Source organism: Corylus avellana, chromosome 10, assembly GCF_965113065.1.
Source record: "Corylus avellana chromosome 10, dhCorAvel1.hap1.2, whole genome shotgun sequence".
Classification (NCBI taxonomy): domain Eukaryota; kingdom Viridiplantae; phylum Streptophyta; class Magnoliopsida; order Fagales; family Betulaceae; genus Corylus; species Corylus avellana.
The window spans coordinates 3801400-3820113 of record NC_142499.1 but is presented as its reverse complement, the minus strand read 5'-3'; the positions used below and the strand labels follow the sequence as shown (position 1 = coordinate 3820113).

The following is an 18714-nucleotide window of genomic DNA, read 5'->3' as shown; positions in this document are numbered from 1 at the left end:
AACAGAACACATGATAGCAAATTGCAAACAAATTAAAGCACATCTCCAAACCGAAAACTGTTTTGAGTACTACACGTGACACAACATAACATGGGTGAAGAAAAATTAAACCAGGTAAATGTAGTAGTTGAATGATCATTGTCATCACATCTGTCTCTAAGAAAACACTCCAAAACCATTAACCTCATCCTTCCCATTTGTTCTCTGTTAGGCCTATATTGGCTGCTATTGCTAACTTGCTTCTGAATTCATTAAGAAAATAATAATTAGACGAAAAAGTAAACTTGCTTTTGGACTAGTTTGCATAAAACAATCCCAAAAGTCCGCATTACCCCTTTGTTCTCTAAACAAATACATTGACCGCAACAAAATGGTGAACATGAGACAACACTATTCTTCTCGAATAATGTTAGGTATCACATTTTTATTTTACAATACTGACATGACAGTTTTAATTAATTATTGTTAAGAAAATTTACAGAGTTAATAAAGACCATCATGTTTGCGTTATAAAATAGTGCTGACAATACAAAAATATGAGTTTTTCTAACCACACAGTCACCATGGGATTTAAGATGGTCAAGAAATTGCGATGGCAATGTGGATAGTCTCAATCCACCACATATGTAGATGAGCATTGAAGGATTATCCATGACTCTGCCACCTTCATCAACCTGGTGGTAAACCTAAATCTTCTATCCTTGAAATTGATATTTCGCAATGTTTATGTCATTGGAATCACAATTGCTTACAAAACTTTTTCGGTTACAGGGTATGTTAATACTATATTGATTCGCAGAGTATAAAATATTATGTTTTGTTTGTGCTTTTGTTTTCTGTTTTCAAGATAAATACATTAACAAATAACTTAAAAGCACAAAATGTTCCTTAAAACGCAAAAACAATTTTCACATTTATGTCACATTAAAACACATTTTCTAACCAAAAAAAAAAAAAAAATGCAAAATGCACCCAAAACATATTAACAAACATAATTAGAAGGGAACTCGCTGTTATTGGGCTATTAACAGACCCCATTGTATTGCTGTGAAAATAAAAACTTTATACCCCTCTCTCTCTCTCTCTCTCTCTCTCTCTCTCATATCTTCGTTGTGCAATTGATGTCCTCAAAGAAATTGAAAAAGGGACCAATAGGGAAGGGCACGGTAGAGAACCGTCAGTCCACGTTGAATCTTAAACAAATATTCAACACTAAGGCTGCAACAAACAATTAAGCTGACCAAACCATCAAAAGCAAGAGAATGGTGGTTTAACCCTAAGATATTTTATGGATTTAAGTTGCATTTCTCCTATATTGTAAAAAATTTGCATAATAATCTAGGTCTTGTTTGATAATATCACTGAAAATACATTTTTTTGTTTTTTTTTTTTTTTAAAAAAAAAAAACAAAATCTTATGCAACATAAAATTGTCTAAATTGGGTGAAAACAAAATCATATGTTAATGATATATATGTAAACTAACCCATCAAATCATATTGTTGTGGTAGATTATCATTTTAATCATTCTTGCTTGACCCCCAAGGGATAGCTCAATCGGCTAGAAACCACGCCTTATGAAGCGAAGGTCACTAGTTCGGATCCCCCTCCCCCTCTTGTGTGGACATGTAAAAAAAAAAAAAAACTGTTGATTTTATATTTTCCATAATATGAATCATAATTGATTAGACATTTAGCGAATTTAAGGCCCACTCTCATAAGACGAGATCATCCGCTAAATATTGTCTAAAAAACAATTAATTTCATCTATGGATGATGAGTTTCTGCTTGAACCAAACTTGTGGGAAAATATTATATATCTCAAATATTATATAAATTTTTTCTTCAAATCATGTCGGAATAAATTCCTCAAACACAATTTATTAAACTGACATTTATCTTTAAAATATGTAATATTTACGTGCAATTTTATTAAGTAATAGAACATTTAATCCTCACGTTCATTATTAAAAATACATATAAATTACATACTCTAAAAATATATATCAATTTCATAAATTTGATTGAAAGAAGTTTGGAATAAAACATGTCTATTTTTTATTTTTTTTTTGTAGCCAAGTTATTTAAAAAGAAAAAAGAAAAAAAGAAAAAAAGAAAAAGAAATATTCTCTCTTTGGCTTCCAAAATCCAAAGTTCCACAAGAATAATTCCAGCATTATCTCTTTTTTACCTCTCACAAAAAAAAAAAAAAAAAAAAAAAGCCTGATTATCAGTGTGGGTTCCACTGTCCACTAAAGAGACCTTTATTCCTTTGGTCCCGCCAAACGTTGTTGCGTGTCAAACCGAACTAAAACATCATACGACAGCCAAGAGAACTGCAGTCCTAATGTGGGCTAGAGGTCTGGGCCCACTACGAAACTTCCTTTTCCGAAAAAAAATAAAGCCCGTCCTTTTTTCTTTCCTGAGCAAATCAAGCCCGTCCATTCTTACAACTTACAAATATGTTGCTGTAAAAACCAAAAGGATCAAATAACTTTAAATTTAGCCTATTAAATTAACTTTTGTTCTTGCGGCCTATAATTTTTACATGTATTTTTAATAACATTAAAAAATTAACGTGTTTGAATAACATATATCAATTTAATAGATTGAATTAAATAATGACAATATACTCCTAATTTTAGTAAAATGACGAAATTACCTTTACTAAAATAAAAACAAAATACTAATTTTTTTTTTTTTTTTCAAATTTCAAGGATATTTTTGCTTTATTGAAAATTATATAGGGGTACTTTCATCATTTTGCTAGCATTGGAGAGTACATTGTCATTGTTTTGGTAGTTTGAGAAGTAAATTATTATTGAGGTGATAGTTTGAGAGGGTTAAATAGACTTTACCCTTAAATAAAAAATAAAAAAAAAAAGGCGTAGGGACCTTAGTTTTGTCTGGAAAATTTCATTTTCCTGCAACATTTTCGGTTGGTGAGAATAATAGAAACAATAATGACTTAATGAGGAAGAGACGTTACTATTTATTTAATGATTTTTTATTCAAAGGCAAGAAAAAAAAGGCACAACGTGTGCCTTTTGCTCGATCTGTGATATGAAATGAGATGATAAATTGTTTTATTGTCTCGTCTTTTTCTTTCTTAATTTATGTATCTTTTCTTTTTCTGGAATTTATGTACGTGTCCTTTTTTTTCTTTTCTTTTTCACCTGAAACGTGTAAAACTTTTTATAATTAATTAAATGCATGCATGCGTATAACTAAAGAGACCCATTTTGCTTCCAAACCCTTCATAGTTGAGTCATGAGGCATCAACAAAGAAAGAAGCACCAGAACTCGACTTCTATCTTGGTGTTGATGATGGTGGACGCCGGTCGGAGGTGATAGTCATGGCCCCTACTTTTCTTCTTTCTTTTTTTTTTCTAATTTTTTGTCTAAATTATTAACTTCTTCTTTTATTATCTTTTTTAACAAGAAAATTAAAATTGATGAAGATAATTAGAAGGGTTCCAATTAACTCATCCATGATCACTCCCACCTACTTCAGGGGAAGTAGATGGATGATAGGCAAGGCGGCTGGCTGCATGCAGCCCACTTGGCTAAGTTGTGCGTACGTAGCTATAATATTTGCGTCTCTGTGAACCTTTTGAACTATTCAAAGTTCATAGTGAGAGTAAATTGTGAATGTCACAACACAATATGTGTGATCAACTGGTTGGGGGTAGTTTTGGATGGCATTAATCACAATTTGAGAAGCCTTTAATGTGTTGTTTTTAAATTTGACACCCGGGAGATTAGTTTCATAGGTGTGTGGATAGTTTATCTTGAGTAGGTGGATAATAAAGTTGTTTTATATGTGCTAATTAGTTTTACATTGATTTTTTATTGTATGAGATTGTATGCGAGACTAAGCTTTAGCTTTATAAGTGATTTTATGAGCTCCAATTGTAATTTGACTAATCATTTTAAAGTGACAGTGCAAATGTGACTATCGTTTTTTTTTTTTTTTTTTTTAAATCATTACAAACCGTATTAGAGCAACTTGATAATATCACATGGCGTCGAGGCACTGCATGACATGGGTTGGCAAAGATACTAGTGATTCGAGTAGAGAAGATTGTGATACCTAGTAAAGTTAGTCCTATATTAGATAGGTGGATTGCCCTCATTGAGTAGATGCTTTACAAATATGTTTATAAGTGCTAATTCTACATTGATTCCCTTATTAAGTGAGACTTTATAAGTGATTTTATGGAGCTATAATTATAAACTGATTAGTCATTTTGGAGTGATACTACATATGTTGCTAACGCTTTCCTTTGGTCATTATAAAAGAAGTCAGAGGAAACTAGAAACATAATGTAGTAGTGTTAGACCACTACATAATATAGGTCATGTCAAATATTTGAGTGGAGAAGATTGTGACCTCTGTAAGATGGTCCTATATTTGGATTGTCCATGTTAAGTAACTGAATTGTAAAATAACTCATAGGTGCTAAGTCTCACAATAATTTCTTATTGGATGAAATTGGGCTTTTATAAGTGATTATAAGGAGCTCCAACTGTAACTTTATTAGTCATTTAATTAGGAGGGGTAATTTAAATGTAACTATTGTTTTTTTCCGGGTCGTTACAAATAATATCAAAGTAACTCAATAGCACCATATGACGCTTAAATACTACATGACATGAACCTTGATGAGCACATCACAAATTTGAGTAGAGAAGTTTGTGACACCCCAAAAGGTTAGTCTTATATTAGAAATATTAATTTTTTCACTTTGGGTGAGTGAATTATAAAAATACTCGTGAATGCTAAATCTCATATTAATTATTTACTACGTGAGATTAGGCTTTATAAGTTAATTTTTAGAGCTTCAATTATAATTTGATTAATCATTTTAGAGTAATAACGTTAACCTAGATATGACTATTGTTTTTCTTAGATCGTTATAAATAATATTAGAGCAATTTAGTAATACCATGAAGTGTTGAGTCACTGCATTATATGAGCCCTAATGATGACAATGGATTTGAGTGGAAAAGATTGTAATACCTCATAAATTTAGTTCCATATTAAATGGGTGGATTATAAATATGCTCGTAGGTATTATATCTCACTCTAACTTAGTAGGTGATTGTACTTTCTAGAGAGTATAATTATAATTCAGTTAATTATTTTAAAGTGATAGCATAAATGTGGTCTAAACTCTTTTAGGTCATTCATAGGGATGAACAGATTAATCGTTTATCGCCTACCGATCGGCAATCGACTTTCGATGGTCGGTAGTGGGTTCAGTAGGTGGTAGAATTTTTTTTTTTTTCATCGGTAAACCGACTTAACCAATTTTTCAAGTGAAATTTGAATTTATTTTGTAGGTTTCCTTTTTTTTTTTTTTTTGATTTGTAATTGTCCTTTTGGTTTGTGTTCTATACATTTATTATTATTATTATTATTTTATTTATAAAGCATATGCTTTATTAATTATGTAGTTAGAAAAAAGTTGATAAAGTCGATTAATTAACTAATTAAAAGTGAAAACATTCATTGTTGGTATAAATTCGGTTAATTAACTAATTAACTTAACTGACTTCAAAGCAAAAATGCCCTTATGACACTGACCGAACCAATACCCCATTGAGCGGTCTTTCAAATGGTGGGATCCACGGGAGAACTTTTGGCTGTCCGCACATACCAACTACCTTGATGATATTTATAAATATTGTGTCTGTGACGGATACCATGAACTTAGTCGGATTGGGACGTCAAAATTTTGTTTGAAGTTTCGTTGTGGATGGATTTACTGTTGAGGCTTTGCGTGAGGCTTCAAAAAGGTTCATCATGCTAAACAGTAATTTTTACTTTTTACTTTTTTTAAAAAATTTATTATTTATTATTTTTATTTTTTTAAAGAAATAATATTCGGTTAGTTATATTGAAAAATATATTTTTGTCTACTCAAAAAATAAAAAGACAAAAATACTTCTAAAATATAACTAAACTAAATATTATTTAGGGTTAATAACTTTTTTGGTACATGAGTTTTAATGTTTTTATTTTTTTTTCCTTAAATTTTAAAAAAGATAAATCTGATACCTCAAATTTTGAAAAATATCAAATTACCAGTTCCGTTAATTTTCATCTATCTCAATTAACGGCAGCCACCCACAAGGTCAAACTGGGGGTGGCCAAGGCCAAAGGGGATAGTTCGGCCACCCCCAAGGACTAAAAAATGGTGGCCAAAACTACTCCTAAAGCCAAAGAGATAGACAAAAATTAATGGAGGTGGTGATTCAATCTTTTTAAAAATTTGAAATATTAGATTTGTCTTTTTTAAAACCTATAAAAAAAAATAAAAACATTAAAACCCAAATACCAAAGAAATTATTAACCCTATTATGTAATTGAACATAGAACACTCGTTAAAGTCGGAATAAAAAATTTGGATGAAATGATAATTCGTCGAAAGATAGAAGAACACAAAGCTTCTAAAGTGATTTATCGTAAAGGGCAAAATTAAGGATAATATTTAATAATATATCGATGTTCCATCATCAGTTATGTCTTATTCTGCCTTTAAAGTGACGAAAAAGAAAAAAAGACGGTGCATTGCTTCCTCTGAAAGTTGCTTATTGATGACTTTTTTAAGTACATGACTAATAATAGAGAGACACAGAGACAGAGAGAGATTACAATTATTTTTTATGTAACAAATTATTGCCTTTTTTTTTTGTTATTTAATAGAGGAGATTAATTATTTATAAATCCTTTTTTTTTTTTTTTTTTCTTGTATAACCTACCATTCCAGTTGCTGAAATTGTCGATACCATATCCTATGATATGTGGCCCATCTTTTTAATCATATTAATGAAAATAAACAATAATTGACCATCCCACGTCGAATCGGTATTTATGACCCGTAAATAATAAGAATATTACAATTTTTACTATAATGTTATTTTTCAAAATGTTGCGTCGGTGGTGAAATAATTAAACATAAAATTTGATTTATCAATTTCTTTTAATTATTTTATTAGTTATGAATTGTTACGTTAGTTTGTAAATAATTTAAAAATGAATTGTTATGAATCATAAGGATTAAAAAATAAAAAATAAATAAAAAAATCTAAAAATTTAACCTTTTAGTGATTTGTTGGCCATTAAGCACTTCAAGTGAGACGTACACAATCCTAATATCAAAAATATCTTACCACCTTAAAAAAAAATCTTACCAGATGCCATGGAATATTCTATGCGGACCATGACGCAATAAACCATAATCTACCACCGACTTAGAAGCTTTGGACCTTTGGTAATGCTGGTGGGGGCTACCAAAATAGCATTTCAAATTCACAAGTTACAACCCATCGGATTTGGCTGGCTCTACCACTTACACGTATACAACCACCTTCCCAGTTGCACTCAAGCCTAATGAATTATTTTTTGATGGCTTTCATTGAAGACGGGTACAAGCCGACACCGGCCATTTTTGCTATTTATTTGCGCATCACGAATTATTGAATTCTCACTCCCAATTTCTCGTTTGCCTAATGCTTCTTTTCTCGTAGGCGTCCGTCCATATACTGCATATTATTTATTGGGATTTCTTGGAATTTGTGGAGGTGTACTAAAAACGGGTGAATTCTGCAGTACTCCAAATTGCCCCAACTATTTCTGGCCTTTTAACCCCTTCATTTCTTGTCGGATTTTTATAAAATTTGGACAAAAATTTCCTAGAGGCTCACTGCGGCTATGCTGAAGTTGCACTCACTAGTTAATAGTTGGTGTGTCACACCATAAATTTGTTATAAGCGGGCTTTTTTAAGCTGTATGTCAATTCCAAATCTAGGCCGACATAACCCAACTAAATAGGTCGGCTAGTTGGCTCAACCCAACCTGATCTAAGCCGACTAGACCAGCTTGAGTAAGAAAAACGAGTGCACAGCTGCATGAGAAATAAGCCACATTTATCATATTTAAGTCATTGTCACTTAAATTACTGACATTCTGTTATTTTTGAAAAATGACGAGTATATGTCCAACATAATGAGGGTCAATAGAATCAAATTCAGTTAACCCCATGAATCTCTCCCTTAACCACAATGTGCGGAAAACACTCTATAAAAAGAAAGGATTGAACTGGATCATTTGGAGGGATGTGTAATCTTAGCCAAACATTATTCTTATTCAACCATTTTATATTTGTTGTTCGAATTACTAGCAATAGGAACATCAAATTGTTAAAAATTTGAATCCGCATGAGACATATCCAAATAATTAGAAGTGTGACAATCTCACCATTCACAAATATTGCATGAGATTTATTGGATAATGTTGAGAAATTTTGTATGTATAACTAAGTACAAGATTCTGTTAATATATGGTAAATTGAACATTTAATCAAACTTTCCTCATTTGGATTGGAATTCCTTCAAATTTGTTGGTTAAATTGCACGGGCAGCTAAGCCTCAAACCTTTTTCTTTGTGGGATTATTTGAATTATATGCTCTTTAAGCAACAAATTTGAAGGATCGCATCCACCTAACAAACACATAAGGATCGGGATTGATAGCAATTTTCTAATCGAATTATAATTAATCAAAACAGTCAATACGAGAGAGTTTTGATGGGGTCTACTTTTGTGGACAAGTTTTTAAGGTTCGAACTTCAAAGCTTACCTGTTTGGACATGAAAACCTTATCAAGATTTTCTCCTATTCATTGTCCAAATTATCAATAATTCATTTAATCAAATTGCAACCAATCGCCTTGAGACACATAGGCCGCTAACAGAAAAAAGAAAAGAAAAATAATAATTTTGTTTTGCAGTAATTCTTTTTATTTGAACAATAATAGAAAGTGAAAAAATAAAAAAAGTTTTTATGTTAGAGATTTTTTTTTCCGAAAAAAGTGGCATGAACATTGAAAAGAGAAAGAGTTTGCCAAACGGGGACCCGACTATCACTTTCCTTCTCAATTCCCATTTTATCGCCTTCATTAAACATCTCTCATCTCACGATATCGTCCAACAGTTAATTAATAAGAATTGCCATCAACGAAAAAGCGACTATGACATTGAATAAACTAATCAGTTTCATTATCTTTCAACGGTTACACCAATCCACTTTTATCTCGTATAAAATATTTTCACCGAAAACATACAAATCCTTATTATTATTTATTTTGGCCTTTTGGGCGGAATAATAATAAACGACTAGAGAAATTGGACCGAATTAAATTAAATTAATTAATTCAGAAAAAATGATCTTTATTCGGCAGTGTGCAAACTCCAATGTCCAACCGAAAGGAATGTCTTGACCTGTTGCCACCTCCTCCTTTCCTCTTCCCTACCTCCACCACCACCATGCCTTTCTGAAACTCTCTCTCTCTCTCTCTCTCTCTCTCTCAAAAGAAAAAACTGTTTGTCTCTTTCTCTCTCTAGGGTTTTGCGGAGATGGGAACTGGGCGGAGACAGTTGAAGGCCATGCTCCGCAAGAACTGGCTCCTCAAAATCCGTCACCCTTTCGCTACCGCTGCTGAGGTCTCTTTTCCTTTTTCGGTTGTGAATTCGTTAGACTTGGTTGTTTTTAATTTCTGATTCTCTTGTTGTTTGTTTGACTCTTATGCTTGACCATTCAGCAATTAAGAACTTGTTTTATTTTGTTTTTCTTTGCGAAGTTTATTTTGTGTTACGAGTTCACTGCAATTGAATGTTGTGTTTCATTTCCTTATGTTTTTGTTTCTGTGTTAATATCTTCGATGATCATCTTGCTTTAGTGAGACTAATTTGTTGCGACTCTTTGCAGTTGAGCTTGGTTTTTTTTTTATGTTGTTTTTTAATTTTCTCTGGTGAGGTAATTGATATCTGTAATGAAGTTAGTTCATCTTGTTTTTTTTTTTTTTTTTCGCTATAATGTGGTATTTTTAAGGAGATATTGTGTATGCTGACTTTGGTGTTTTTGCATTTGGAAATTTGGCACTGAAGGATCAATAAAACCCCTGAAATTTTCATATAAATTGTCTGGCAGATATTGCTCCCTACGGTTGTGATGTTGTTGTTAATAGCAGTAAGGACGCAAGTCGATACCCAAATTCACCCAGCACAGCCGTGAGTCTTCATTGACCCTGATTTTCTTGCATGCTGATGTTTCTTTATCCTCTCATATGCGTATATCTGTGTTACTCTCTGTTTGGTGTCTGAAAAAACTAGAAACAGGCAAAAGAAAACAAAAATCTAGTTGGTAATTATTTGCATTTTAGAAGTTGAACAAAAAATAGATTTAACCTTAACTAATGCCAATATTGGGTATGGCACTATGATCTTTGAATACGAAGATTTTCGTATTAAAATTATGACATTTGTTCCTAGAAACATATTCCTTGTAATTTTTGTAAAAATGAAAAGGAAAGGAAGAGACAAAATGGTTTTCATTGCCTGCAAGTCTTTAGTTTAACATTGGGTAGACATTTATGGTTTTGTGAGAAATAATGGCACTATGCAATTGGACCAGGTATATCCGGAAAGGAATGTTTGTGGAAGTGGGCAAAGGAGAATCTCCTAGTTTCCAACAAATTTTAGAATCGTTGTTGGCAAAGGGAGAGTATTTGGCTTTTGCACCAGATACAGAAGAGACGAGGACAATGATTAACTTAATCTCAATGAAATTTCCCTTGTTGAAGGTATCCATTTTTATGTATCAAGTATGTATGTTTAAATTTCATTGCTAGTCTCTCTTATCCTACATGGGTAAGTCTAAGGTCCCCATATTTATGCATTGATGAATACATATATGTATATATTCAATTCATCAAAAATATATTTATATGTTCAGGACATGCTTTTATATTTTCCTCAGCTATCTATGCTTTCAGTTCCTTTTCTCCACCATGGAGGTTATTTTATGGTATCAATTCTCAGTTCCTTTTCTCCACCATGGAGGTTATTTTACGGTATTAATTCTTCATAACCAATCAATTAAGACAATTGCTAAAGACTTGAAGTGGAATGAGGATGGTGCATTGAAGTAATCTTTGATATTATGTGAATTTAGTGTTAAAGTTTGTAATATGTTAACACATAATGTGACTTTCATATGAGCAATGTATTACTAAATACAGACAGTTGAAGGTCCCTACTGTTGTGTCTTGATTTCCTCCTGTTTGCCTTATCGACTTTAACATTCCATCTCCATTTTTAAAATGGTGTACACTGCAGGGTGGCCTGAACCCTAGAATATGATCTTGGGGCAAACTTACCATAGTGTTAGACGCGATAGTGCACTTTTTTAACAAAAGCACTTGTCAATCTCATTTTTGCCTTAAGAGGGATAGACTCTAACTTTGGACAACTTGGATTTACATCATGTTTAGTTTATTTATTCCAAGTCATTGTGGATGGGTAGCATGGATATAATAACGAAATAGGTCATAGGTAAGGTCATTTGGGTGGTGCTGTTTTGCTCCATCCATGTGCATCATGGAGAATTTCACACCAACTAAAATTGAGAGGGGGCTTTTGGTTTTACTAATAGACACAAGTTTAAGCTATAGAAGATGGTGCAGTTATATGTTTTAAGACTACCTTTCATGTGTGGGCCTTACTTGTGGCTATGCAGCTAAATGCAAACAAGTTCATGAAGGAGGTGTTATGATTTTAGAATGTTTTTTTTTTTTTTTTGGCTTTTGTACAACTTTTGCTCATGAGAACTCTCTAATATTACAGTTATGTCTATGTGCACAAATGATAGGTTTTGACTAAAGCTGCATTTCATCATATATGGGTTTCCCTTAGTGATGGGTTTTTAGTGTTGAGATTTCATGACTGTTTTTTAGGAGTTCTTGGCAGCATGGGCTTGGGTGAATACTGTGGATATGACGATGATATATATGTTGTTTCTGCTTTCTACAAATTTGCTGGCATAAGGCCCCTTTTTGAGCAGGGCTGCTAGCTCTCAGTTGGGGCTTTAGGACTACAAATTAGTGATCTTAACCAATTTTATGAAAGGGGACCATGTCAATGTCATATCTTGGGTTGTGAGCTAAGTCTTCCAGTCCTTTGTTTTTCCAAAACACTAGTGGAGACATGATGGATTCGTCATGTACTACACTGGCTTCTTTTTATCAGATTCCTAAATAAGACAAAGGCTCCCATTCCCCTCCCTCCTCTCCCCCACCCAAAAAAAGCTTTTTCCCCCATATGTGTTAATAAGGCATGTGAGTGAGATTTCTTATTGAGCTTTTCTTGTATCATGAACCCACATGGAATACAGTTTTTGTATCATCTTCATTTACTTCCTTGGTAAGATTTTATTTATTTTTTAACTTCAAGCCTAATGAATTTCATTTCATATTTACAGCTAGTTACTAGAGTTTACAAAGATGAATTAGACCTGGAAACCTACATACGCTCGGATCTCTACGGTAGCTATAATCAAGTCAAGTAAGTCATACTCTAATGGTATTTATATTTAGGCCATTTTCTGAAGATGGAGTTCTTTTATTGTGTGCCTCAATGGTGATCATAGAAAGTAATTTAAGGGAAAAAAAGAAGGAAAACTGACCCCTTTTTCTTTCGTTTGATGAAGGAAAGAGGATAACAAACTTGATTATTTCGAAGGCTTCACTGTGTTGGTTCATTGTTGCATAAACTTTAAGAACTCTTCAAAACTGATTAGTTTTTTTGTCAACTATAAGTTCAACCATAGATTCAAGTTTAAATTTGTTTTAAGTTTACTTATCAAAAAAAAAGTTCTCAATTCTTCTTTATATTTTGTACCACATGACCACTTAAGATGTTTTTATTATGAAAAGTCATGTTGGATGAAGACGATGTGGGCCTTGTTATGCATTGTTTCTGATGTACTCAAATATCTTACAATCTGCTTTTATTATCTTGAAAACACATTTAATTACTCATATGAACTAGTCTAGTAGTTTGGAGTTATCCATTCTTTCTTAATTTGTTTTATTTTGTTTTGTTTTTTGTTGTTGCTGTTGTTGGTGGTGTTGGTTTGTTTTTGTTTTGTTTTGTTTTGTTTTTTTCATTTATGGCTGTGGTTGTTTTGACGTAAAACATTTTCTGTTGGAATGTAAAAATGACTGATTTTCCGTAGTTGATGAAGTGCCTTCTTGAAAATGGACTTGAAAATGTTTTTCACTGATTGACTCGTATTGCAACATGGGCATTCTCCTAACCAAAACAACCCCTTTTGACCAAAAATGATACTACATTCTTGGATCCAACCGCCAATACAGGCCCATCAGTACCCAAACCCCCACAGATAGCACTGTGGCTAATGACCACTTCACACTCATAAACTGACATCCAAAATGCCAGAACCCCTATCACCTAAAAACAATCGCTCGCCTACCCATAGCTGAAACTGCAGCCTTTCCTTACACACAACCATGTGGCGGCTCTCAAAACTATAGTTACTATGAGCCCCCCCAAAACTTCTCTTCGTCCCCCGCTTAACCAAAAGGAAAAGCCTACACTGTGGTTAAGGATTCACAACATAGTGAAGCCTCTCCACACCTATGGCCACCCATGGCCTAAAAGACCCCAAATAGACCATCACCAGCCAAAAAGTGGAAGCCATTTTACGTTTGGTTGCATGTATTTTTGGTTTGCTCAAAAAAAATCTCCATTGACTAACATTTTTTGCCCACATTAAATACTGGGGAATCAGGAAAATATTTTTAGAAGATGTTTTACGCAGAAACAAACATAGCCAATGTCTTTGTAACATATGCTGCATATGCTTTCAAGATTATTTGGGCCATCCACTGACAAATTTAATGGATTTTTTCTTTTTTAAGGAATTGTTCAAATCCAAAGATCGAAGGCGCAGTAGTGTTTCATGATCAAGGTCCTCAGTTATTTGATTACAGTATACGCCTCAACCACACATGGGCTTTCTCGGGATTTCCTAATGTTAAATCCATCATGGACGTAAATGGTCCTTATCTCAATGACTTGGAACTGGGTGTCAGTCCTGTACCAACAATGCAGTATAGCTTCAGCGGATTTTTGACTGTATGATTGCATTGTTACCTCTTCATTTTTTTTTTCTAAACACATTCTTCTTCTTTTTACTACTGTTTTTCTGCTTTATTATAACACTGGTAATAGTTTTTTTTTTTTTTAATGAAATAATAATTTTATTGAAAGAAAAGGATAGAGCCCTTGTACACAAATAACATACAAGAGTGCCCAACACCCTAAAGGCTTCTACAATCTAAAAAATTAATTAGATTTGCCAAATCCGATGAGGAAAAGTTAGGAATGTGTGCAACAATCCAATCCAAAAAAGATCTCAGAAAAGAGGAATTTTGAAAAAGCACGTTGGACTCATAGTCTTGAAAGAGGTGTCGAATCCTTTCTCTCCAAATGCTCCACATTAATAAAGTAGGAATAACTTTCCAGATTGCCTCTTTGGGATGTCCCTGGCTTGACCTAGACCTTAACGTTTTCTGAACCAAATCATTAACAGATTTGGTTTAATCATAAATTCTTCAATTATTTTATAATTTAAAATCATTTATAAAAATTAAGGTCATGAATATGATTATTCACTTATAAATCTGTCTAGTTTCTCTAGTAGCTCTCGTGGTATGAGATGGGAAGACCCTTTGTCTTATTTTTTGTTTGTTATTGTCATGGAGGCCTTAAGTAAAATGCTTTCTGCAACTATTGATGGGGGGTTTTCTCTCAGGCTTTTCTTTGGGGTTTAGGCATTCTAGTGTGGTTAACGTTTTTTTTGATAAGTACTCTAGTGTGATTAATGTATCACACATGTTATTTGCGTATGACACTTGGTTTTTTATGGGGCCAATCTTGATCACCTTCGCTATCTACATGCTTTATTTTAATGTTTTGAAGCTGTCTCCAGGTTGAAGATTAATCTGGTTAAGTTGAAATTGGTTCCTGTGGGTAATATTGATAGTGTGGATAGGCTGGCTGGCATTTTGGATTGCGGGGTTTCATTTTTGCTTTTGAAGTATCTTGGTCTTCCGTTGAGAGCCCCTTACAAGGACAAGTTTGTTTGCGATGGTGTTGTTGAAAAGATAGGGTTACCCATATCAAGAGCACCCTTTCCAACTTACCTACATGCGTCATGTCTCTTTTCCCCCTTTTTGCTGGTGTTGCAAACCACATAGAGAAGCTTCATCGAGATTAATTATGGGGTGGGCTACGTAAAGAGTTCAAATTTCACTTGGTTAGCTGGTCCAAGGTTTGTTCACTGATCTTTGAGGGAGGGTTGGGGATTTAGAACTTGCTGATGTTCAATCGTGCTCTTTTAGGGAAATGGTTGTGGCACTATGTGCATGAGAGAGAGACATGGTGGAGAGTTGTAGTGGATTCTAAATTTAGTAGTTTGTAGGGTGGGTGGTGTTTTAATGAGCCTCATGGGCTGTATAGGGTGGAGTTATGGATAAATATCAAGAGGGGTTTGAGGTTGATTTCTAGTCATACTAGATTTGAGTTGGGAGATGATTCCAAGATCAGATTTTAGCATGATGTGTGGTGTAGGGAGAAGGTCCTTAAGGAAGCTTTTATGGATTTATATAGTATTGCTTGTGTGAAGGATACTTTTGTAGCAGTTCATTTGGAGCTTTCTAGTGATTCCCTTTAGTGGAACGTAAGCTTTATAAGAGCAATTCATAATTGGGAGGTGGATGTCCAAGATATATCATCTCCTGATGAATAAGGGATGGAGGGTGAAGTACAGCTCAATCCCATATTGGTCTATGGTTTGTTCTCTTATCTCTGAGGGTGGGTTGGGGTCTGAAACTTGCTTTTTTTCAACCATACCTTGGGGAAGTGGCTATGGTGCTATTTGCATGAGGCCTTGTGGATTCTAAATATGGCAACTCGTGGGGTGGTGGTATTCAAATGAGGTTCATGGGTCGTATAGGGTGAGGTTATGGAAAAATATTAGGAGCGACTGAGGGAGTTTTCTAGTCATACCAGATTTGAAGTGTGTGATGGCTCCAAGATTGAATTCTAGTATGCCATGTTGTGTGGGGATTAGATCCCTAAGGAAGCTTTCTTGGATTTGTACAATATTGCTTATGTTAGGTATGCCTCCGTGGTAGATCATTTGGAGTTATTCAGTGGAATGTAAGCTTTATCAGAGTGGCACACAATTGGGAGATGGATGTCTTTGCTTCATTTTTAAATTTGTTGTACACCTTTAGATTGAAATGGAGAGGTGAAGACAAGCTTTGTTGAGCCCCTTCCAAGATAGGGTTGTTCAGTGTTTGATCTTTCTACAATGTCCTTGTTCCTCATAATAGTACTTCTTTCCCTTTGAGAGCATTTGGTGGAACAAGGTCTCCATGAGAGTGGTGTTTTTTGCTTGGTCGTTTGTCCTACGGAAGATCCTTATCATGGATAACCTAAGGAAGCAGTATGTCATAGTGATTGATTGGTGCTGGATGTGTAAGAAGAGTGAAAGTATGTGGATCATCTTCTACTCCTTTGTGAAATTGCTAGTGCCTTATGGAATGCTATTCAGTCATGTTGGGTTTATTTTGGTTATGCCTAAATGAGTAGTAGACGTTTTCACTTGTTGGAAGGGGTTGTGTGATAGTCTTCAGAGTGCAGCAGTGTGAAAGATGGTTTTGTCCTGCTTAATGTGGTGTCTTTGGAGGAAAAGAAATCCTTCAAAGAAATGACATAAGTTTTGAAGACTGTGAGAGTATAGTGGTGAAACTAAAGTCTTTCTTCTTCAATACTCTTTACCACTGAACAACTGCTTTAGACTATCTTATTTGCCTAGTTTTTATGATTTTCTTGATCTTTTTCCTCTTGCTGTCTAGGTGTATCTCTTGTATATTTCCTGTGTACTTGGGTTGCGTCTTTGTGCTTTTCAACGTTACTTATCAATTTTTTTTTAAAATGTTATTTCATTTACTTATCAAAAAAGTAAACATTAATGTAGGAGAAAATAATATACGCCCAATATTATTTTTCTCAACAATTTGGATTATATTTTACCACTAGGATTCGCCTCATCTTAATTGTTCAGATCAATGATTATTTGGGTTTTATGGTTTTATAAACTCTCAAGTCAGTTGAATTAAACTCATAACATGTATTAACAATGAAATTAGATTTTGGCTTTTAGGTTCTAAAGAGAACCTAAGTTCTGATTTAGCATGGGGTGTCCCTTTGTTTCCTGTTGAGAACCACTGGCTTTGATGGAAAATCGAAGTATGGTGTCTTCTTACCTTGTAGGTCACAATGCCTACACACATGCGCACACATGTGTCATGCTGTTGCATGAGGTCCTTTGAATAGAAGAGCTAATTTCTTCAAGTCGTTTTATCATTTTTCAGGTCCTTAAAATTCAAAAGGAAGAGTAAAAGTGTTCCCATGCATATTATGTATATGTAGTAATCATGATTTGATCTCTTTCTCAGTTTCATTTTAAATTAATTGCATGCATTGTTCCATAATCATGCTTCAAGTCCTATTTCTTTTTTTTTTTTAAGTCGGATTATTATCTCAACTACATCATTTTTGAAGACCACTTTTGTGGAAATTTGTGACAGTTGTAATTGATGATTTCATACTTTTTGCAGCTTCAACAAGTAATGGATGCATTCATTATATTTGCTTCCCAGCAAGCTGAAACTAACTCTACCTCTCAAAATATAGAACTTACTTCAGCGCAATCCTTCGGCACAGCCTCCTCGCTTAAGTTGCCACTGATGCAATTTAGCCCTTCAAGCATAAGAATAGCTCCCTTTCCAACTCGTGAATACACTGATGATGAGTTCCAGTCCATCATTAAGAATGTTATGGGTGTATTGTATGTACTTCTTGAAATTTATGTATTTGTTATTGATCCTTTTGGTTTTGTATTATATTTATCAGAAATTAATGATTATAGCTTTGATTTTATACAATGTTCTATTTTTGGTGACCTGCAACTGGGATGGGCAGGTATCTTTTGGGATTTCTCTATCCAATCTCTCGCCTGATAAGCTATTCTGTGATTGAGAAGGTTTGTTAATGGCTATGTTACTGAAATTGGCATAAAGCTGAGTACCTATCTATGCATTTAGATAATTTATATAATTTTTTTCTTTGTTCTTACAATTTAGTATAAAATGATCTATTATCTGCCTTAAGTTCGTGAAGTCAATTTAATTGTTTTATATTTCAGGAACAGAAAATAAAAGAAGGTCTCTACATGATGGGCCTAAAAGAGGGGATTTTCCATCTTTCGTGGTTTATTGCATATGCTTTGCAGGTATATTGTCATTTTTCCTTGACTGAATTATCATAATTGTCTACGTTCTCTTTGCATTTTTCATAGAGTTCAGGAAATGGTTTCTTTTCTCTCTCATTTCTATTGTATTAGTATCTGTCGGTGTTTGCTTTCTAGTGTAGACATTTAAGAATATTGTTGGCACGTCTCTATTACTGAGACACTTGGTTGAGAATGATAAGTTTCAATGAATTTAAATGTCTTCTTTGGTTGATTAATTCAATTAGGATCAGGTGATGCAATTTCGACATTGTTAAACTATTACAGTAGTGCGTATGGTTTGCAGTCTTTGGACAAAGGAGGGCATCATGTCTATATGGCATGTCCAAGCCCTGCCTGAAAGTAAGGGTTATGGTTTGATGGGATAATTAGAGGACCGTTTTGCTTGTCTGAATGGAAAAAGACCAAGCTTTTGGACAGGAATTCTCTGTCCAGGTATAATTTTCTGGGTTCTTTTGACTAGAAAT

General features: G+C 33.8%; 1 protein-coding gene across 2 annotated transcripts in view; it reads left to right on the top strand.

Annotated features, from left to right (window-relative positions):
* The first annotated feature begins 9259 nt into the window (after positions 1 to 9259).
* Positions 9260 to 18714, top strand: part of ABCA1 (ATP-binding cassette A1) — a 42952-nt gene continuing 33497 nt past the window's right edge. Inside the window, exons 1-8 of one of the 2 annotated variants that reach the window (XM_059572881.2) lie at positions 9260 to 9507; positions 9995 to 10074; positions 10478 to 10646; positions 12323 to 12405; positions 13785 to 14001; positions 17556 to 17785; positions 17920 to 17980; positions 18143 to 18229. In XM_059572881.2, coding sequence (XP_059428864.2) covers positions 9421 to 9507; positions 9995 to 10074; positions 10478 to 10646; positions 12323 to 12405; positions 13785 to 14001; positions 17556 to 17785; positions 17920 to 17980; positions 18143 to 18229 — 1014 coding nt within the window. In that variant the 5' untranslated portion in view covers positions 9260 to 9420. Of the gene's footprint in view, positions 9508 to 9994; positions 10075 to 10477; positions 10647 to 12322; positions 12406 to 13784; positions 14002 to 17555; positions 17786 to 17919; positions 18017 to 18142; positions 18230 to 18714 lie in introns of those variants that run through there. The other variant, XM_059572882.2, reaches the window with a different exon arrangement.